This window comes from Malaya genurostris, chromosome 2, assembly GCF_030247185.1.
Source record: "Malaya genurostris strain Urasoe2022 chromosome 2, Malgen_1.1, whole genome shotgun sequence".
In the NCBI taxonomy this organism is placed as follows: domain Eukaryota; kingdom Metazoa; phylum Arthropoda; class Insecta; order Diptera; family Culicidae; genus Malaya; species Malaya genurostris.
The window spans coordinates 281185506-281208663 of NC_080571.1; the positions used below are offsets into that span (position 1 = coordinate 281185506).

At 36.3% G+C, this 23158-nt stretch overlaps 2 protein-coding genes across 2 annotated transcripts; both read right to left on the reverse strand.

Moving 5' to 3' along the window:
• Nucleotides 1-852: 852 nt before the first annotated feature.
• Nucleotides 853-14145, reverse strand: LOC131430288 (SPRY domain-containing SOCS box protein 3). Its single transcript, XM_058595146.1, has 3 exons — nt 12517-14145; nt 4780-5038; nt 853-4724 (listed from the first exon to the last, which is right to left on the reverse strand). Exons 1-3 carry the CDS (start codon nt 12954-12956, stop codon nt 4467-4469), a joined length of 957 nt encoding a protein of 318 aa, XP_058451129.1. The 5' UTR covers nt 12957-14145; the 3' UTR covers nt 853-4466.
• Nucleotides 14146-18891: 4746 nt separating this feature from the next.
• On the reverse strand, nt 18892-20384 carry LOC131430289 (thioredoxin reductase-like selenoprotein T homolog CG3887). The gene is made up of 4 exons (XM_058595147.1): nt 20264-20384; nt 19990-20211; nt 19580-19868; nt 18892-19514 (listed from the first exon to the last, which is right to left on the reverse strand). Exons 2-4 carry the CDS (start codon nt 20154-20156, stop codon nt 19353-19355), a joined length of 618 nt encoding a protein of 205 aa, XP_058451130.1. The 5' UTR covers nt 20157-20211; nt 20264-20384; the 3' UTR covers nt 18892-19352.
• Nucleotides 20385-23158: the final 2774 nt, after the last annotated feature.

Genomic DNA, 23158 nt, shown 5'->3' on the forward strand with positions numbered 1-23158 from the left:
GCCTTACACTCAGGCAAAAAATATATGGAATTTCATAATGATTTCGTATGATTTTTAGCCACAAGAATATCGTAAGCGAATCATAAGACCGCCTTATGAAATCCCGAAAATAGGAATTCCAATAAAACGCCTTATGAAATTCAAACGAAATTTTTAGGAACATTGTGCGAAATTTATATGACAAACATAACTTCTCTCATTAATTGTGAAGTTCATAAGTTGTTCGTATGAAAACTATAATAGTGATAGATGAGATGTATATTGAAGATGTATATTTTTCATATTAATCTTATGAAATTATGATTTTGATGATTTTTGATGCATCATAAGATTTGCCTTATGATTTTCACTACTCAATTTGCTTGAGTGTATGATTTTCACTACTCAATTTGCTTGAGTGAAAGAATTGAACTAACAATAACTCCTATACATTATAATCAGAACCATAAGGCAATGTCAACCTCCTCCGACCGCATGTCTCTTCCCTACGTGAATTACCTGTTCAAATGTATGTGGGACCAGCGGGTCAATTAAAAATTTTTTAAACTCCAAAATTGTAGTAAAATAGTTAAAAATTTGAAACATTAATAAATTTAATTATGGAGATTGTCGAAAAAAGTGTGATGAGATTATCGAAAAAAGTGTTGGAAAATACTTTGCCCCTGTAATTTCTTTTGGAGCAGGTCCTTGTTAGTCAAATAAACGCTTAACAAAGCATAAATACAGTTTGTTTAGGTCGAAACTATATGGGCTCGATTAAGATCACCCGGTGGTTACGTGTTCCTTCAAATTGTCATCATCGAACATAGTAACGAAAACGGAGCTGTCATCATATTGAAAACGCAACCAGAATTTAATGTTTACGAGTCACTTGTATTATTTTTACTTGGCTAAATCATTTGTTGAATGTGTTACTTCTTGCCCCATACAGTCAAGGCTAAGATGGTTTAGCATTGATATACAGTTTTGTATCTCATTATTTGAGTTCATTTGTATGCTTGCTAACGTTGTTACATGCAATGAAGAACTGTTGTGTGACTTCATTTGCGTAGTAGTATACAAATTTCAACTTTGGTTTGGTATATTTCATCAGTAACCCACTTTACGACACATGAGGCAAGCTTCTTTTTTTCCTATGAACTAGTATTTATATGTCTACATCGACAAGATTCAATTAATTTACTTAACAACTACAAAATTATTATGACATCATTATCTTCCATACCATCATGTTTCATGTTTATTTTGGTATTGCACACTCAATGGCCCAATTATGTTTGACTTAGGGAGACACAATTTCGTCCCTATGAACTTGCGTGCACTAAAAAATAACTGTTGTTTCGATACAACTCAAGCAATCAAACAGCTTTTTTTTGTCAGAGAAAATAAGTAATCCTAGATACAATCCTCTACAAATCTAATTAATGCCTATGTTAAGTAGCTTCACCGCAGGCTTGTCAATGATTCAGCATTTTTAGTTAGACATTGATTCTTAAATTTCATGTTTGTATTATGTATTTACAGTTCATTGTTTCTTCACAAATGGTCGTAAATTTTTCAGTTTACTGTTATGGCACTCAACCACAAGGTTTGGTGGCGGTTTGAATTTTCACGGCTAATATCAAGTTGTCTCAACTACAATTAAAACAATTTGTGCGTTTGAAGGTATTATAACTAAGAGTTGCTAAATAGAACTGATAAACATCACAGTAATAATGGGTATTTAATTAAATAAGGAACATAAAACATATACGACTAGAATTACGAGCAATGCTCCGAGTATTTATTTTATCAAAATAGTTTACTTGCGTCTATACTCGAAAATTAACACAGATAAGGGGAATGATAACACCGTGTTTCAACCAAATCCAAACTGGTTTACACACTTCTTTTTAATTTTATTCAAACAAGTTTTCACTAAACACACCATTTCTATGCCTATACTAAGCAAATTTTGAATTAAATCTTATTTTGCCGATTGTAGTTTACGTTTGTGCTCTGTTTGCGAATCGATTTGTTTGTGTTGCTGGAAGATCGCGCTGGCTCTTTGACGGGGGACTGAATCGATGACGTTTAATTATTTTATTACTCTATTTCTGCATCCACAATTGAGTTGAGGTGGAGATCGGCCACCATTACCATAAATCTTCAAGACATTTTTTAAATAGTGTTTTTCAATCCACCGAATGGAAGAAAATTTCGTATTGAGGAATTTATAATAAGGTTCTACTGACAATTCAGCCATCGTTGAAAAACGGAAAAACTGTTTTCTCTGCTAGTGCTAATTCATCATGCAAGATTAGGTTTTGCACGAACATGACATAACCTCACAAAATTCACTGAATGAACATCATTTGACAGCTATCGGTTAAACCAAGTTGCCTATTACGAGCATGTAAGCAATACAGCTGAGTTGTCAAACTAATTGAGGTTACAGTGACGGTAAAAAGCCTAATGATGATTCTTCATTGAATTTCAACTCAACGATATTGAAGCAACTATAATCGCTTAACATTTTTGAGTATTGAGTATTTTATAATGGTACTGCAATCTTGTTTATTTCCGGTTACCTTCAACGAATCATTTCCGTATATATCAGGACGACCCAACGAACAGTATTTCAATCTACCAGCAACAATCGATTCCGAAATTTTGAAACTTATTTAGAAATTTGTCGAAATAGTAGCATATATAAAAAACTCATTCGCCGAATATTGCATTAAAGTCTATTCAAACCTTTTCGATCCGGTTCAGTACCGACACAATTCAGTGCACGGACACCCTGAATCGACTGAAATTCAATCGATTAGTTTGAAACTAATATCCGATTATTTATCTAATCGAATAATTCGAAAAATTATATATTAATAATTGAATATTTAATCGAGCAATCGATTAATAACTTTGTTATTTGATCAAAATTTTATTTAATCAAATTAAACAAATTTCAATGCGAGTATTCGCATTTTTTGGTTGATTTTTCAAAAGACCGTTTGGGCAAGTGACAGATTCTCTTTGATTACATCCTCTTTCGATTATTGTGACGCGATTAGAAAGATTTTCGTGGACTGATCGAATGTCTAAGATTTCTGATATCGTTTGATACAAACAGTTGCGTGGTAAACGTGGAAACCGGTTAGTAATTAATAAAAGAGAGGAACGGTCTCTTGCTTCTACGGTCATTTGAGAAATGAAGTTTCGACATGGAACGGTACCCGAATAGTGTGAAAAAACACATTGAAACGTGTATTATCGTTCGTTCGCGCACGGCACTAAACAGGATCGGAAAATTTTGAGTAGACCTTTAACCTGTGCACGTTGGTGAAATCGACTTGAAGGTGTAAGTCGTGCTTACAACTTGTAACTTTTGCTAACCTGGCTTGGTGCAAGTAGAGCACTAGTGAATTACAAAACACGCTATTTTTTAAGCTTAAAGCTCTTTAGAGATAAAAACATCAGAATTGACATGTTAGTAAACACGACTCACAACAAAAGTCCTTTTTTATCGATGTGTACAGGCGCACAAACGGGGAGCGAATTCAACAATAACAACTAAAAATTGAACGACATCAATCAATCAATCAAACAGTCATGCATTCGTCACACTTTACAAACAGTAGAAATCGCTCGTTCTTTTCCAGCAAGCTTTCGTCGCATTTTAAATGTTACAAGCATTATCATTGTCACTCTTATCCTTTGTCGTATCAGCGATTTTCTGACAAACCTCAACGCTCGTTAAACGTCTATATGTACAATGTTTATAAACCACTTCTATTCGTACTGATTTGTCTTTTTTCGTGCCTTTGGTAATGCAAAACGGTTTCATGCTATATGCAGTACAGCGCATTAGAATGTGTTCATTATAGTCTAATTATTTATTATAGTTTCATATTTCTTACCGTACGCCCTCCCAAAATGACTAGAATTTCACTCGCGTCGTATCGTGCATACAGAAAGCGAATCAGGCTACGCTTTCCGTGATTGATACGATAATATAATAATCAGCCCGTAAAAAATAAAATCCTTCGATCTCAATTCAGTTTTTTAAATGAGTCTGCAATCTGTTGAGTTTCGGTTTTGATTATAATGGTCTAGAAGCACTATTTAGATGCTTTAGTTTCTGCAGTGTTTGGTTTCAAAATCTATAAGAGAATCGGTTTCATACATCATTCCTATCTCGGCGAATAAATATATATAATTAAAAATCAGTTAGATGCATTAAAATGAATTCTGCAAAGCATCTCGGAATAAATTTTATCAAACTAATTTTTTCATGATTATACACTTTTAAGGTAGAGTACGGGTTCAAGTTTTCAACAGAAAAAAATTGTGAAATGTATAGGTGTGAAACAAATTTAGCTATAAAAATAACAACAATCGACAATAATAGCAGTATAAAAAATAGTACCAATATAAATACTAGTAATAATGTAGTATTCTGCAACGAAAATTCGCTAACCCACCGACTAAAACAGATAGTAGTCGATAAGCTGCTGTTCCAGCGGTGTGACCGGGGTGCTACAATCCGACAGGGCCTCCGCCAAATAGTTGGTAATGCAGTAGGGAAGTTTCAGTCGGTCCAACTTTTCGCGCGTTTGGATCTGTTTGATTATGATTGCCCGACAGCGATCCTGTAGGTTCACGAAATCACGCCTCGTTACGGCAAGCACCATTTCCGTTTTGGCGGCCGTCGAGCAGACGATCGGATAGAGGGGCTCGCGGATCTGAAAACCGACGGTGATTGTAATATTCAGACGTGGTTCGATTTTGATAGCATACCTCATTCAACCCTCGGAAGGCGATTCCCAAACACACATCGTCCTTGTAGTACGTCAGCGTACCGGCAATCCCATCGAACAGGATACCAATGTTGGTTGCCTGATTCTCCTTGAATCGTTTGGTGTAGTTCCGTGCCGAACCACCGTGCCATAGTAGTCCTTTGTGCGACAGACCCCACCCGTTGTTGTCTTCTCCCAGCAGGTTGGTAAAGGCGTTCACGTGCAGGCGAGCTTTCTTCGTTCCAATGCCAAACATCATACTGTGATAAAAGCAATGAGAATGAAACAAAATTATTATTGTAGACAAAGACATTGCGTTCGATTACAAAATGGTTCCATTATACGGCGAAGCTTGAGAAGGTTTATCGACACAAGGAAACAATTCCCTTTTTTCCTGTTATTCGAATTCATTCGCATCTAACGAAAAATGGCTGCAAAACTTCATTCCCCTTGAAGTATGAGATTTTCGCAATTTCGATCATGCTCACACGGATAAAAATCTATTGCTGGTGCTATGATATTTTAATCATGAAATCATGAACCTTGCCTTCTTATGAAATTTCATGAGCAAAATAATTGATATCATGAAAATATTCATGAAAGAAGTGTTATTATTCATGATATCAATCTTTTTGCTCATGAAACCATGACGTATTATTCATGATAGACATGATTCAATCATGGTATCGGAAATGGATTTTTACCCGTGCAGAAAACATTTAAAGAGATTCGAGTTTAGTACTCGCTTGGTGAAAATTTTTTGGATAAATTGTTGCCTTCGGAAAACAGTTTTGTGGATTAATCGCATGTCTACAGACAACCCTACAACGTCAGAACAAAAATCCTAATCAAAATCAAGAAAACCACATAAATAATGAATAGTAGTGAGTTGAAATAATCACTACTCAGATGAGACATGCAATTTTCAGAATGCCTTAAATGCAGTGCAAGGACCAGAAACGAAAAGTCGTTTTCTCTTTGCGGTTTCAAATGTACACACCTAGAAAATATTGTGTAAATTTACGTTTTCTGAGACCGACAAATTCAAGTGTCATGAAGGCCCATTTTTACAGTAGGTCGAAAACATATTTAATGCATTCTGACATATTTGTATGTGCTGAAACATGTAAGATTACACGTGTGCTTGAAAGACTGCGTATGTTTGACACACATTTAAATCATTCTTGTAAAATTCAGTCCTTTTACGAATTACGTTCATATAAATTGAGTCATATGTGGATTAGCGTCTCCTGTAAATTTCAAATTTTTTTTGCTGTGTATGATTTTTTTAAAATCCGGGTCAAATTCACCACCACGTGGACGTAGAAGAGGAGTTCCATAGATCATAGTAGCTTCAGACAAATCAACTGAGCTAGAGATTGCTTTGTAGTATCGCTAATCACACGTCATACTTCAACAAGATGCACACTAAATTAGTATTATCAAGTTTCGACGAAATTTTGTGTAAGTTCCTTCAACAAATACATTCAGCAAATACTGTTAGCTGACGTTTCAGTTACTCACAACTGTCGAAATTTCACAGCAAACTCCGGGAATAACTTTTCAGTAAACCAATGCAGAAATTATTGACAGCATTTTAGTGAAATTTCAGTAATGTAAATATGTTAATTAATGAAGCTGTTCGGTCAAGCCCCCGTTCCCCCTAATAATTTCGTGAGTTTCGGGGACGGTTTGAACCCCTAAATCTCCCCTCTGTATACGCGACTGACTGAATTTATAGGAAATTTTTTACTATATTTTTTTACAATATTTTACTAAATTAATTACGACAAATCATGGTAGCGTTGTAGATGACGGTAACATCTCCCTTATTAATAGGGTCTGAAACGTCTGTGTGTATGGGTGTGGATGTGTATGTGTAACGTTATTTTGCACTAACTTTTCTCGGAGATGGCTGAACCGATTTTCACAAGCTTAGATCCAAATGAAAGGTCTTATGATCCCATATAAAATTTTGAATTTTGTTTGGATAGGACTTCCGGTTCCGGAGTTATGGGGTAAAATGTGCAAAAAAATGAAAATATGTGCACTATTTTTCTCAAAGATGGCGTGACCGATTTTAACAAACTAAGATATAAATGAAAGGTCTTAAAAATTCTGATATTTTTCTAGATCCGGTTTCGGAATCACAGGGTTAATAATTTATTACTAAAATAGCAAAAACAACTGAACAATTGAAAAATTGTATAAACTAGCCTCAAAACTACTCCATTTGATAGTCATTATCAGTAGACAGCCAAAAAAACCTGATTCCGACTATCAAAATTCCCGGGTTCCGATTCCGGAGGCACCGGAAATAGTGGTCATATTTTCCCAAATAGATCTCGCTCACTTCTCTCAGCGATGGTTTGACCGATTTTCACAAACTTAGATTCAAATGAAAGGTCCTGTGGTCCCATATTCTCGAATTTTCTCCGAATCCTACTTCCGACTCCGGAATTATAGGGTGAAGTGAATTTAAAATTTTATACCATCCCTTAAAGGTGACAAACAAAATACGTAAAAAAATTCAAAATCAACATCAAAACTGCTCCAATTGGTAGTCATTGTCAGTAGGCGGCCAAACAAAGCGATTCCGGTTATTCCTTCAAGAATCGCAGAAAACTATTTTGAAGAATACTATAGTATTACATATGATAGTATGATTGATATGAGAAAGGCATCATTACACTACTTGGTAAATTAAAATAAGTTTTTCAAAGGTTCACAGGTTTGACGAAACGAGGTGCTAATTTGTATAAAACTTATTGCTACATTCATCTAGTTGACAGATCTTGTTAGTTAGTGAATATATAAAACTACTTTGGAACTACTAACCCTCGGTTTCCGCTTCCACCCACTTGTTCGCGGCGGGCAGATTCCCCCCCAGACGGCTGACTATGTCTGCCAGCCATTATTGCCGGAATTCTGCCAAAATTCCAGCAGAAGTCTTGGCACAAACGTTTTGAATCGGTCCTACATTTTTAGCGTCTAGGTTTTATTTTTTAAATAAACAGTACGTATGAAAGGCAATAAGTTATTGCTTTTCATATATACTAATTATGGAAAATGTTCTTGCCAATAACATAGCTTTCTCACTACCAAACATACCCATATTTCAATCTCATTTACCTCGTCTCAAGATTCGTTTTTGTATGAACATGCGGGATTGACGAATATCATATGAAGTCGATTAAAAAAAAGAAAACAAGGATGAAGAGAGAAATAAACAAGACACGCACGGAGAGATAATGCCACAATTTCGCCTGGACAATTTTGACAGCAGCCGGAATGCAGCCAGCCTTCTGACGGTTGCCAGAATTCCTCACAAGCAGGCAAAAGCACCGATAACAGTGAAGAAATGCACCCAAAACGGAACTCACTTCGATTTATTGGCAACGGTTAAACCAAATATCACAAATTATGATTTAAATATGCTTTTATTGTCTTAAAAGATACGGTGCAATTTCATCCAGATCCAACTTCCGGGTCCGAAACTATACGGCGATAAGTGTCAAAACACTCAAATTGTCATTCGAAATGACGATGCAAAACTAATACGCGTCGGTACGTGTGGTACGGGAAAAGAAAACACCACCGGCTTTGATCCGTTCGCAGCGTGCTTTGTTCAATTTCGTATAGCGTGCATGGTGGCCACGTTTAAATCAATATTTTGCAGGTGAAAAATATGTAAATCTGTAAATGTTTTTTTCAATTTTTACCTAATTGCTAATATTATCACAAAATCATGATAATGATGCTTCTATACCATTTGACACAGTTCATCGAGCTGAGCAATGTCTGTATATATGTGTCAAAAAATGTCACTCATAAAATAAAAAATCTCATAGGTTGCTATTGAACTCCGTCATGCTTTCCTAGGGTCTAAGGGTGTTTAAAATTTTTTTTCCATAAATCCGTTTATTTCACAAGGCAATATGAAAATGGTTAGTTAAAGCTTGCTTCATTTAGAATTGAAACAAACTTTTTCTCATATTGTGGCGCTCCTGGTGGACGGATTTGGAAGTTCTTTGCGCCCACGTGTCTAGAATTTTGTCAGCTTCGCGTATGATTTTTGACATTCCGCAAATCGACTGTACTTTGTAAACAATTAACATGGAAGCCGAAAGAAGGGAAAAAAATTGCACAGTTATGTGGAAAATCCATTGTGGTCTGCATCTAGGCTAGCTAAACAGCTGAAATTGCCCAGAAATACCGTATGGCGCGTTATCAAACGGTATAAGGAAACATTGACAACGATTCGGAAGCCTCAAACCAATCGTCGGAGTGAAACTGTCGACCGAAAACTGCGTGGTATGATTTTGAAGACGATTAAGAGAAATCCTAATCTGTCGGACCGTGATTTGGCCAGAAAATTCGGTGCTGCCCATAGTACCGTGAGGAGAACTCGATTCCGGGAAGGAATCAAGTCGTATCGAGCTAGCAAACAGCCAAATCGGACCATAAAAGAGAATAGTATGGTCAAAATTCGTGCTCGGAAACTATATGACCAGGTGCTGACCAAGTTCGACGGGTGTCTTTTGATGGACGATAAAACCTATGCCAAGGCTGACTTCGGGCAAATCCCAGGTCAAAAATTTTACTTGGCAACGGCTCGGAGGGATGTTCCAGCCAAATTTAAATTTGTTTTTGCCGACAAATTTGCAAGAAAATTTATGATTTGGCAGGGCATTTGCAGCTGTGGCAAAAAAAACGAAAGTTTTCGTTATAATGACAATGACATCGGAACTGTACCAAAAAGAGTGTCTCCAAAAACGAATTTTGCCGTTCATTCGATCCCACGACCATCCCGTAATGCTTTGGCCAGATTTGGCAAGCTGTCATTACAGCAAAGTCGTTCAAGAATGGTATGCAGAGAAAGGGGTCCAGTTTGTTCCGAAAAACCTTAACCCACCCAACTGCCCCCAGTTCTGCCCTATTGAGAAATACTGGGCAATCCTGAAGAGGAGACTCAAGGCAAAGGGAAAGATTGTCAAATACATCAATCAGATGACGACCTGGTGGAATAAGATAGCTAAAACGATGAACGAAGAAGGTGTGCGCCGCCTAATGAGTCGTGTTACAGGAAAAATTCGAGAATTCCTTCGAAACCGTGACGAATAATTTTATCCGCATTTTTTCTTAAAAGTATGAAGATAACGCTACATTTGTATAAAAAAAGATCTTGAATTCAATAATAAATAACTAAAATACAGGCAATTGTCTTTGTTCCAGTTCTAACTGAAGCAAGCTTTAGTTGATACCCAAAGAAAGTTTCTTATTTTATTTAAGATTAAAAAAACATTTTTGGACAAAAGCTTCCAGTGATATTTTTGAAAATATAAGTAATATGAGAAAGGCATCATTACACTACTAGGTGGATTATTAAAGATTTTTTTATATTTCATGGCATGTTAATAGCCAAATCGGGTCAAAAAAGTCCTACGTAAAATATTTTTACTTGCCGTTTCTTTCTTGTGAACCCATGCGGTAATGCTGGCTTAATCGAAAATGTTGTAAAATACATGCTTAGGCCATCTATAGTATTTACATTTTATGGAGTGCTATTTGGTCTTTCATATCGACCAAACATTGTTATGAAATTAAACGGTTTCCATAAGATGTGTAAAGTTTGAACTTAGTTCAAGGATTCTATTATGAAATCCTTAGGATGTCAAAAAACAACTTATGGTAGAAATAGGTACCTTATGATAAAAAAAGAACATGAATTTTCATTTTAAAATTCACGCGCTTGTCCAATCGGTAAACTTTTATTCTCTCAACGTTGGCAACACTTTTATACACATTCTGTCAAATTTTGACGCATATCGTACGGTTAGTTTTTGTTTGGCGTCTATACAAAGAAGTTGAAAAATTTTCGTGTGGCGATTTTTATAATGGATGAAAATTTAGAACAACGTGCGTGCATCAAATTTTGTGTTGCAAATGGATTTAAGTGTTCCGAAATGTTGAAAATGTTAGAAAAGGCCTTTGGTGAATCGTGTCTAGGAAAAACACAGGCTCACGAGTGGTATAAACGCTTCAAAGGTGGTCGTATAAGCTTGAATCATGATGAGTTCCCTGGCCGCCCAACAACATCTGTTACTGAAGAAAACTTTGAATCGGCGAAGCAAATCGTGTTGCAAAATCGTTCTGTACCGATTAAAGAGATTGCTGTGTTGTTGGGCATCTCTTATGGATCAGCCGAACACATTTTAACTGAATTTCATTCAAAAACAGCGTCGTGTTGATGTGGCCAAAGAGCTGATTTCCAACGCAGATAGTGACCCCACATTCATCGAATGCATCATAACTGGTGATAAGGTGTGGATCTATGAATATGACGTCGAAACCGCACAACAATCGACCGAATGGCGCTTCGAAGGTGAGCCGTTGTTCTAAATTTTCATCCATTATAAAAATCGCCACACGAAAATTTTTCAACTTCTTTGTATAGACGCCAAACAAAAACTAATCGTACGATATGCGTCAAAATTTGACAGAATGTGTATAAAAGTGTTGCCAACGTTGAGAGAATAAAAGTTTACCGATTGGACAAGCGCGGGAATTTTAAAATGAAAATTCCGGTTCTTTTTTGATCATAAGGTATACCTTTTGAACATTTCTAAATCCAGGATGAGCTGGAGGAACTCGACATCGCTCAATTATTTGAACAACTATCATACGAAAAGTTAAAAAAATAATTGTGGAGAAGTTATTAAACTTTATAGAGAATTATATTTAGTTGAAAACTGAAAGGTGTCTTTTGTTACACCTTCCGGTAGAAATAATGTAAACATATCAAGAATTTCATCGATTGGTATTTTCCTAGTACCGCGGATTTGTCTGGTTTGAATCTACGATGCACTGGTTTAAAACAATAGCATGGCGAAGTGAAACTGTTATCTATTGGTTTGAAACAAATAGTTTTAGGTGTAATGGGTAACTAATGCTTAGGTAGTTTTAAACACTCTTGTTTTTTATGTGCAGTATTTCGTTACACATATATTGGGCGGTCGCGTTGTTAAGTACTCCTACCCTAATGGTATGCCGACGTGATACCGCACTAATAAGACACCATGAAAAACAAAATCAAACGATATGCGCGTGTACGATTGTGATTCTGGAAGTGAGCAGGATGACTAATAATTTTAGGAGCATGAAATGAGTAATAGTGATTTACTCTTAATAGGATTAATTTTGTATTTTCGTTAAGAACAAATATGGGATCAGTCTCGGTACTAATAATAGTGCCATAAAACTTTATAATAGTATAATTCACAACTGAAAAGACACAAGGGGCAACAATCATCTTCATTTTCCTCAAACCCTATTTTTCTACAAATACTTTCCAAACGATCGGTCTACAACCACTTGGTATTAGTTGTATCACTTCCGCTGTCCCACTGTTAGTACGACCGGGAACACTACAAGCATCAAGACCGATGATTTCATAAATCTTTAAAACCGTAGGTTTTGAAAGATGGTGCGGTGCCGTAACTGCGGCTACAATCGCTAGTCTTGCTTTCATCCCCTTCGGCTGCGACTAGTCATCACAAGTACGATCTCACCCCACTCGGAAGGTTGATAAAAAAATTCCCATTAGCCTGTTACGCTTTTCACAAGATATCGATTTTTCCGTTCCCTCTTGCATACTTACATGTGCAAACATAGACACAAATTTTGACAACTTTCGCTCGCTGTTGTTGGAAGGGGTGCCACCCATCAACTTACTTACCTCGTCCCGAAGACCCGCTGCGACACACTCAGCTCCCAGTAATACCGTCCGTTGTTGAGCACTCGGGTTCCTCGGATCCCTGCCGTACCCTTGCTCCAGTTGGGATGAAAATGAACTGTTCGATTGTTGGCACCGCTGAGCCACACCTCCTTCGATCGATCTCGTTTACTCCAGCTCCACTTGTCTTCGCATCCATTCTGGAGGGGTACATCGGCGCGATATTGGTTGAAATTGTTATTTGCCTCCGCCAGCTCGTTGTCCATTTGGCTGGGCACTTCACTTGCATTGCTAGAAACCGCCGTTAATCCAGCACTGCCACTTGGAGGATGGACTACCGTTCCATTACCAGCCCCACTGTTGTTTAATCCTGCGGAATTGTTTGCACTACTAGAGCTGGAACTGGACGTAGTGAGACAAATGCGAGCCTCCTGGATGGTCATTTGGGTTTATGAATTGATTTTAATTTCAATAAACGTACGCCATTATGAGTGACTGGGGTTCTACTTTCCGGTTTCACTTTGGAATCGCCCTAGCGCAATGTTTTGTGACAAGTGGTTTTCTATTGCACCCCCTCGGTTCCTGTTATTCCTGTTAACGTTACGCGAGGGTCAGCGAACTTCGGCGAAGAATGAACCAACAAAGGATTCAATTCCGTTCACGGATCAATTCAAATGAGTATGAAGCGACGTGGCGCTTATTAATACGATGAGATTGATGAGTCCTTTTGGAGTTGATTTGGAGACGGGCAATTTATATAACTAGTTTCTATGGTGTCTATCTAGATGATTCAAAATGTGAGACTTTTAATATTTTCCGTATGTGTCCCTTTCGGCCATCAGTTGTTGTTGTTGCTTCTGTTGCTGCTCGTTCCGAAGACGACGGGAGCGTCGAGGTCGTACTATTAGGTCCTTATCGTTGTAGTACACTTTATGATTACCGACAGTCCTGGACCGGTAACGATTCCCTCCGTATTTGCCACTATTCTCCAATTGGTTGTTGTTGGGGTGAATCAGGAATGAGTTGTAGCAACGTAAAACCAACTTATTAAAAAATATACAAATGTTTTTCAAAAACAGCAGTATCAGTATCAAACTCATACGAATATTCTTCAGGGTAACACACACGTAAAACTTGGTTTACCACTGCTCGGCAAGAATTTTTCTTTTCACGAAACGTTCGATTTTTGCTAGGACTGAAAACTCTTGAGTCCAAAATAAATATTTACAACGAAGGGTGCAGTACTTCTAAAGCAGCAAATTGAGACACGACGTCTTGCCTTTACGCGAGAGTTACTTCAGCGGGTGGCCTACTGCGCCGACGCACGTTTTCAGGATGCGACCGACATCTTGGAAAATACTGACTTCTTCCTATTATTCGACAGGTAGAGAATGAACCAGATTTTATATCAATTCGCACACGAAACACTTTCGCAATTGATTTTCTTTCAACCGGATTGGAGTTTTCTACAGTCAGATGTTACGCACTACTAGAAAATTTCCGCGACTAAAGGAAATCGTTCTCTTTCCATTGCTTGGAAAGAGGAACCGAAGGAATAACGGGGCACCTAATACGATTCTCTAGTAGTGTCCGTTTGCTTTGCCACCCTCGATTCGACTGACGTCGATGAAACAGGTCGGTGGTTGTGCATTCAAATTGCAGGAAAACCGACAGGGAGCGAAAGCGGAAACTGTGCTGTGCTCTCTTCTTGTGCCGCGATACGTAATTGATAGTAAATCCCCTTTCTGAGGAAAACTCACGGAACGCCATGCAGTGCTAACAAAAGCAATGGAATTATGCTGCGCGTGTAGAGGGATATACCGGTAGATTCTCTGTGTGGTGTTCCTCTAACGTGTACGTATATCGAAGGCTGTGGGAGAAAACAGCGGTATATTTTGAGACATTCGATAAAATGATGTATGAAGCAGACCCTATTTGAATTGACATTGCGCACAGCGGTTGAAAGTAAAAGATGCTTGGGACAGTAATGTTGAAAAGTAAACAAATCCAACAATGGGTTGGTCATTTTTTCGAATCAATGTTGAGAAATCTACAAATTACCAGACAGATAGGAAAACAATGACTAACAATGACCAAGAATTTGAATAAACAATTTTAGCATATTACAAATAAGTGTCTGTTTTTCTCGCTCATTTGAACATTATACAGCTTGTGGTGCAAGCTTTTATTATTTTCATGGTTACGATCAGTGTTGGGAAAATCATGATCAGAAAAAGATCATTTCAATATCACTCGTGAAAAAATATCACTTCCGAGATTTTCATTCATGAAAAGAGTATCTACGAAACTCCGAAGCTTACAAGTGATTTTTTGTGTCAGTAAAACTTGACGAATTTTGCCCCACAACAATATCGCTACCCTCTTAGAAAAAACCGCTCAACAGTGGTGCATCGTTGGTCCAATGAACGTCCAATCAATCGTTTAACGGGAGGCCAACACGGGACCTTCGTTTGCAGATTTTGAAACAGACCGTTGAACCGAATGCCATTTTTTCGTTCAACAAACTCGGCAGACAGAGGTCCATTGTTGAGCCATGAGGAGTTGGACTAGTTTTACTGGAGAATTTCCGAAGTTTTTTCCACTTATTTTTTTAAACTAACACTACATACCTGTACAATATTTCTACTTCACGTCGAATAACAACAAATTTTTTTTCTATATAAAGGTAACACCTGATTTTCACATTATATTTGCAAGAGAAAAAAACAACAACAAACTGATACAGCTGCTTCGTGCAGTATGTCGTTCAACGAACGCTCAACGACCAACAAAATATAATCGCTTGCTGAGTGGGTATAGAGATAATCGGAGGGGAGAAGCGTCTCCGATGATATTTCGATGCAGGATTTCCACTACGTTTCAGTTCGACACCGAAGTGATTCGTGCGAGATTTAATTATTATATTTTTATCAGTTAAAAAATCTCTACTGAATAAATTCGCAACTGAGAAATAATTACTGCGATATTTTTGATGCACGTAGGGTGGTCAATATGAACAACAATATACGATTATAGCGACGAAAGGCTGTTTTAACTCACGCTGGTTGGTTACACCAAAGATAAATAATAAAGACATGTACGTGCTTATAAATATTTTTAAAAAATGTAGTTCGTTCCCGGTACCTTCTGATATGACCGCACTCACCGCTTGGTGGAGCGCGAGATTAATTGCATTGTTATCATTTCAACCAAAGTGTGCCATAAAATTTTAATATATACAAATGAGCTACCGAATCGAAAGGGTTCTCACGGTTTGACATTTGCATTATGAATGTATGATGGGAACTCAGCAGTGCAACCAATGTATCACCGACGACACGACCAGACACTCCGAAGAAAAATCTGAACAAAAAGTGTTCGTGAGTGATTTACCGCCAGTTACCATAAATATAGGGACCCCTCGATAATCATGAAAATAATCTTCTTGAGCAACACTGTTTAAGTTGCTATGAACTAGTTACCAAGGAGCGCTAAAATAAATAAACAAATCATTTGAGAAAGTTGTCAAACTTTTATATAAATTTAAATTTTGTTTCAACGTTCTTTTTAGATTTGCGCCAACCACAATAGTACAATAACCAAATCTGGTACTAGAAGTAGTGTTGCGACAGAAAGGCGTCATCCTATATCATTCACAGCTACCCATTAGCTTTATCTGCAGTGTAGTCATCTAACTCATCCATGATGATGGTCTTTCTTTTTAGAAATATCCAGTCGAGTTTCCGAAACAAATCACTTTTGCTTAACATACTGTCAACCAACCCGGAAGTTAGTACCAGTCTTCACGAAATGAAAATGAGACTTCATTGTTAAATTGTATCCGACACTCTTTACATTCGACTACTTCAACGGACTTCCGGTGAAACTCTCAACGGGTGAGCACGTTGCATCGTGTTAGTCCGGGGAAAATTCGAGTATTTCGCAAGAAAGAAAGGATTTTCAGCCGTACTTTGACGATTCGACGCAGCCACACAGCGAGATTTTCGCTTGTAGTCAAGTGAAAAGAAAGTCCACTGGACTATAAACGAAAATTAACTGGCAATATAGCCTTAGTTGCTGTGCCATCAATTCGGCGTCATCTCAAGTGAGGTGACGCCAACCAGAAAGGAAGAAGAAGAAGACTACTTCAACAAGTTCCAGCAGCCTTACGGTAGACCGTAGTTACAGTCTGTTTTCTGTTTGAGACACAAATAATCAAATTATTTTAAGGAGACCTATTTGCACTGGAGGCTTTCGATGTGCACTTCAAAACCTATAATTTCGATCAGATCTAATATACTGAGAAATTTGATTCCCGTGCTGTTCAAGTGCCTTTCATATTCATCAAAGTATACACGCACTTTGCGAAGACCTCAAATCACTGAGAGTAGAAGTAGAGGAGTTTTCAAAATATGACAGCGCATTGTTTCACAACATGTATGCTGATTAGCAACGAGGGTTGAACGATTTGGAACAAGGGGCGAATTGAAATGGTTTTACTTTAGAAAGTCGTTAGAAAATAACAAATATGCTTTCAATACTAAATTCTGATGATCGGACTGATAAAAAGTTTCACAATGACGAATTGAATGACTGCAAAACTTAACACCATTTAAAAACTCATTTACATAGCAGATAGTCATTATTGATCTAAGTATGGTTACGTTGAACTATTCATCAAACATCCATGAATATTGAATTGTCTGGAAGTCATTTTTAATATGTTCGAGCACCAGCAAGCCTTAACGAAGACCTCTATCCGATTAAACTGAATGATAGTTTCACTCGGGGCAGTTTGTTTTGTTTACATTTCCCAAGTCTCCAATATGCAGTAACCATGGTTATGGCAACTGTTATTTAAAATCAATAATCTATCATGTTGCCAGTTTCAAAAGTTTTTCAGGCGATTTCGTTTTGACATTACCAGTTACTGAGGGGTAGTTAAATTTGCGATACAGTTTCGATAGACGAGTGGCAGGTCGTGTCGTCGGTATCACCATTGGTGCCAGTTTCACGGAGGACCGTAGATGTGGGCCAAAAAAAGATCGTGACTGTCATGTCTGTAACAGGAGAGCAGCATTGTCAGCATGTCTCAGCAGGCGCAGTGTTACGTGTACTGAACATTTTTCAGAAAGGTTTAGTTTTTGTTTATCGTCGAATTTATTCATTATATATTCTGCAAAGAGTTGAGATACAACGGCTATCAAAATTCATTTTTCAAATAACTTCTGTTCGAGAATCATATCAGATATATCCCACAAGCGAACTTTTTTCTTAAATATCATCAAGGAGAATGTTCGCTAATGAAACTTTCACAATTTTCACAACACAACATAATCTCCACCTTTCCCATTGTATTGTAGTTTACAGAAAACAAATGTTTCCATGCGCACCCTCTCATTCCGATACTAACGCAGAACGCAAAAATACCCAGTTAACGCCGCTCTATTGAACATGGGAGATGGGGTGTATAGCTAATTATAATTATCAGCCATCAACCTAATTCTTATAAAAAAAGTTACCTCAAACTCGCTTAGTTTTCGCGGAGAGGACTAAACCAATTCGCACATAGTTAATGGAGTCTAATTACTGAAACTGTCATTTCCGTGCGTCAAAGAACACTTTGGTCAATTATCTGAATCGATCTGAAGAATGTTGGATCTGAATTGTTTTAAAAATTAACTCCCCGGAATACATGTTATTCAAATGACAAAAAAGGCATTATATCACCACTGCTTGCCTTAGCAAGCCAAAAGCGGAAAACATACTTGCAGCAAATCAAAGGGACCCTGTCAGAGTTCAAGCATGAAATCTGCTCAGCTTCCACTGTGACTGAATCCCTTTGATTTGCCATGTCGAGTACATTTCTCGCTTTATTCAGCAGCAAGTTAGACTCAGCTTCTCGCTTTCACTCTGTCTGCGACCAAAGAGCCACAAATAATATCGATTCATGACGACTATGTCGAGAAGTTTGTAAGCTTCATGTACCCAGGCTCACTGACACTTTTGAGTTGTGTAGTATGCAAACCGAACCAAGGGTATTAAGGATAATGAGGGTACGACAAAGACGCTTCGCTTCCCTACCTGTTCTATCTTTATTAGGTCTCAATTTCAAGCTTTGTAATCGGAAATCGAAGGAGTAAACCATGTGAAGTTCGAAACTGATTAAAAATTCCATGACGTACTGCTACAGATAACAGATATCCAAGTTAGAACAAATTTCATCAAGGAACAATATAATAATCCGTTACTTTTTCCTATATTATTAGTTTGAAGACAGTGGTCTGCAATGGTTCCTAGCTGTTTGTTTTCGAGAAGCAATAGTTGATTTTTTTACTTTTAAAATCTAACTTGGACTTCTGTTCTCGAACGTACATCTTTTTGCATAATACATGACTCATTCTTAGTATGTAGCTGTAATATATACACATAATACAAGTTCCATAAACAATATAAACCGAACTAATAGGAATTTATTCACATACTAACTGCTCTTCATAAGTATGTTCCCAGTTTACAACTTTTTAGATTAATCGATTTTGTGAAATATTTGATTGCAGATTTTATTCTATTTCATTCAAGGATGATACTTGATCCTCTCAAATGGGAACTCAACAAATGAGCCAAAACATTCGGTTTTTTCGTTGCAGCCATTTCATCGATTTTTTAATTTTTGAGTATAAGGTAGATCTAGAAAAGACTGCTATATTTGACACTGGAAAACGTCTACTCACATCACAAAATAATAGAAAACTGTCCCTTTTTTTAAAAAATTTTGAAACTAAAAATACGTGAGCAACTAAGCATTCGATTTAATGAAGCATCAAGAAATCAGTAAACTATTTTACGAAATCCGGGTTTTGTTCAATTTTTTCTGAGAACTGTAGATGACTATCGATAATCTGGAACAACTCCTGTGGTGCCGGAATTCGTCCCGTTTCTAGCTTCGACCACACTGGAACGTCATTTAGTGAGATCTCAAATGCTCCGGACGATATCAGCTGGAAAATATTTTCTACAATCGTTTACCTTCATAGCAAAAAAAAAACAAAATAACTATCCATACCTGAGCTTCTATCATATTCCCCAAGAAAAATATCATCATACAGGCATACAGCTTATTTTCCGTGCACCAACGCCACCAAGACGGTAGCTGGAGTCGAAAGTATCCAAACACATCGAAGTTGGACATAAGGACAATGATCATCAGCAATTTGGTGACCAAGAGGATCTTCGACATATACATGTTAAAACCTGGTGGGTCATAATTTCCACCTCGAATAGTGATTTCTGGATATTTTTCATGGATGATGTTGTAGTATTCGTCGAACGCCTTGCGATAACCACACGAGTAACTGCAAATTTATAATTATCTACTGAGTTATGCAAAATTTTACTGCGTGACATTTGTTTAAAAGCTCATTTGATAAGTTCACAAGATGATGAAACAAATATTTTTCTTTGACTGTCTCTTACCAGTACAGGAAAGTCATCGTCACTCCGTATCCACCGACATTTTGACTGAATTTAGTAATCGGAATCTCCTTCTCGGCGGATCCACTAGCCGGTGCAAAGCAAAGTAATACAGCGGCCACACAGAGTACCGTCAACATTGGAAAATACTTTTGAAAAAGTTTGTACATGATTCCGATGTACTGCAACACGGAGTTCGCTAGCGTTTGACAGCTTGAAATATAACTGAATAAGAATAATTAGATTATGAATTACTACTATTCTTTTATTTTTATACTGGATGAGCTATCAAAGTTTTTTTTTCTATTCTGATACCGTTCAATAACTATTATTGACTTGACGAATGTGTCATATGACTACCACAGTTGATATGGAACAATTACTGGTAGGTGCACCAGAGTAAAACCATTGTAAGAGTGGTGCAAAATGGATCATAAAACATTTTTCGTTTTCGTATGCTGCTGTGACTAATAATACCACTGACAGACATGTGATTTCCGTACAATGAATTCTATACAACGCTGTACGCGTACAACGATGAGGTGACAGACATGTTTTGCGCACAGAAAGAATATACAGTGAAACGAAACAACTCAAAACTTTGCTTAATTTTCCAGCTCCGATGATCGATAACATAGAAACCAAAAATTTTTGCGGTTTGAAGTGTATTCCTAGTAACTGATTTATGACAGATATAATCAATGCCTCTCTGAATTAAAACTAATTTTGTGTGTGAGTGTTCTTCGGATGACAATTTCACTCATATCAAATTTTAAGGTTTTAAGGTACAGGTAAGGTAGGTAAGGTACCATGTTTGTTCTGGGATACATGATTTTTACCTTCATTATTTAAATGTAATTTGCATTAGGGAAAATTTGATGTCCACAAGTTTGATGTTCTACCGTAAAATCAAATAAAAATAGAAAATTGAGGAACTGTGAAAGGCTTTTAGAACTAATTTTCGGAACACTAGCACTATTTTTTATGCAACGAAGCTGATTTGTACCGAAAAGGTGATTATTAATCACCAAATTTTGTTTGTAAATCATAAAAACTTTTGCAAAATCCGCAAAAAATTCAAGTTGTTCAGTAATAATTCCTTTTTTACCAGCATATTCACAATAAAAATAAGAGCGCATTAGCTTTTAACATTGAGCCTCAAAATAGTAAATAAATCTAAGATATTCTTATTATGTAACCAATAAAAACGGCATGGCACACACGTATTCCAAAAAAAAATGCAGTTTATTCATTACGAAATTTTCATTAAAAGGATTATGTTTATCATAAAGCTGATTTTAAAACTTTCTTGAATTTGAAATCATTCCGAAATAGATTTGACATAGGTTTGATGCTTCGTTTTACTTCATAACGCTTATGAAAAATGGTCTACTAGGCTGGAATATAATCTCATAATGATTTTATTAGGATTTTGAGGAGTTTAAAGTTGTGACTACACCATTGGTTTATTGATGTATTGGATATTTATCGTTAATTATTACCACATGTGCATTCAAAATATGAATCATTATGTGTTCTAAATTCATTTCAACAATAAATTTACTTGTTATTGAATAGAAAACAATAACTCAATAGTGCTGATTTTATACAAATATGAATATATTGTTTTCCTTATTTGTGTTTAAAAACTTCACCAAATTTATAAATATTTCTTGGTTTGACTGCTTTTTGAAAATAAGCTAAAACGTTGATAAAGTGTATAAGTTTTATGCTGCTGGTTAGCATTTTACAGAGGTTTTTTTCTCCAAATAAAACAAAGGTTGTTTATTATTTGATACTCAGAAGAAGAAAATATTGTTTCGTGAGTTCACCATCGCTCGCTAATGGCGCTTGTAGCAGTAAACTGTGATGTGATTTTGCACAGTACAACGATAAATGACCGTAGTACGGATATCACCGTAGTATCATACAGTGATTCCGATATCACATGTCATAAGCATAAACTCCCAGCGACCATCGAATCCTTCCGAACTCCATTTCAAAGAAATTGATTGCAGCTGGTTTGTTGGCCATTTTTTTTAAACGCAAAATTTACTTTATAGAACTTACACGAAACCAGAAAACTTCCTGTTTTGGTAATGTAGTTTTATGTAAAGTGGCTAGTTTCTATAATGCAAAAACATGCTGAAAGCTTCTAAACGCGAAACTCAAGTCTTCTATGTTTTGCTTTATGAACCATGAAAACGATAATGTTAGTAAATTATCACATAGAGCAACATATAAATCTATTTAATTTCTTTAACATTGACCTATACTTAGATATTTGATGTTTATTAGTGAGGTCTCGTTATCTGAAATTTAAAGATTTAAAAAACTGCTGGGTTGAATAAACGGCCAGGCCATTTACTTCAGTGCATAATGTATTATAATATAATTATCACTAATTTTTAGGCCATTCCGAAAGCAAAAAAAATGGATATATATATATATATATATATATATATATATATATATATATATATATATATATATATATATATATATATATATATATATATATATATATATATATATATATATATATATATATATATATATATATATATATATATATATATATATCTAAGCAAAATATTTATATTAATTGGTTGAAATTCCAATTGAAAGAAACCAGTGTTTTTTCCCCTATACCAAAAGAATTTTTTTCGATTATTCGAATTTCAACCACAAATAAATTAAAAATTTTTTGGAGAATTAACATTCTCATGTATTTTGACAGTGAAATATTAAAATTAATTGGTTGAAAATTTAATTGAAAGAAATCAATGTTTTTCCATTATTCCAAAAGAATTTTCTTCGATTATTCGAATTTCAAACATAAATAAATTAAAATACACTGGAGAGTTAGCATTCTAATGTATTTTGACAGCTTTATTCGAAAACATCATCGTTTGAACCACAACGCTATCTATACATGTCTGCCATTAGAAGTCCAATATTTTGTCTCCTCAGAAGCAAAATATATTTACTCAACAGTCGAGTTTAGGTTGAATACGGTTTATTTAATTTAAAATTATTCAACGGAACTCTCGCTGCTGGGTGTTTTTCTCTTTGAGTTTTGGCAATGATAAGAGGTACTAACAATGTTAGGGATTCCAAAATCTCGGTATTTATACCGATTTTTTACCGCTATTCCGTATACAGATATATT

Excerpts from the sequence above, each read along its gene's own strand:
- LOC131430289 (XM_058595147.1), bottom strand. The coding sequence starts at position 20,156 with ATGTACAAACTTTTTCAAAAGTATTTTCCAATGTTGACGGTACTCTGT. Across the intron at positions 19,869-19,989 it reads ACGATGACTTTCCTGTACTG|TTACTCGTGTGGTTATCGCA; the intron begins GTAAGAGACAGT and ends ATAAATTTGCAG. Across the intron at positions 19,515-19,579 it reads GGAATATGATAGAAGCTCAG|CTGATATCGTCCGGAGCATT; the intron begins GTATGGATAGTT and ends AATATTTTCCAG.
- LOC131430288 (XM_058595146.1), bottom strand. The coding sequence starts at position 12,956 with ATGACCATCCAGGAGGCTCGCATTTGTCTCACTACGTCCAGTTCCAGC. Across the intron at positions 5,039-12,516 it reads CAGCGGGTCTTCGGGACGAG|TATGATGTTTGGCATTGGAA; the intron begins GTAAGTAAGTTG and ends CTTTTATCACAG. Across the intron at positions 4,725-4,779 it reads CCTTCCGAGGGTTGAATGAG|ATCCGCGAGCCCCTCTATCC; the intron begins GTATGCTATCAA and ends GTCGGTTTTCAG.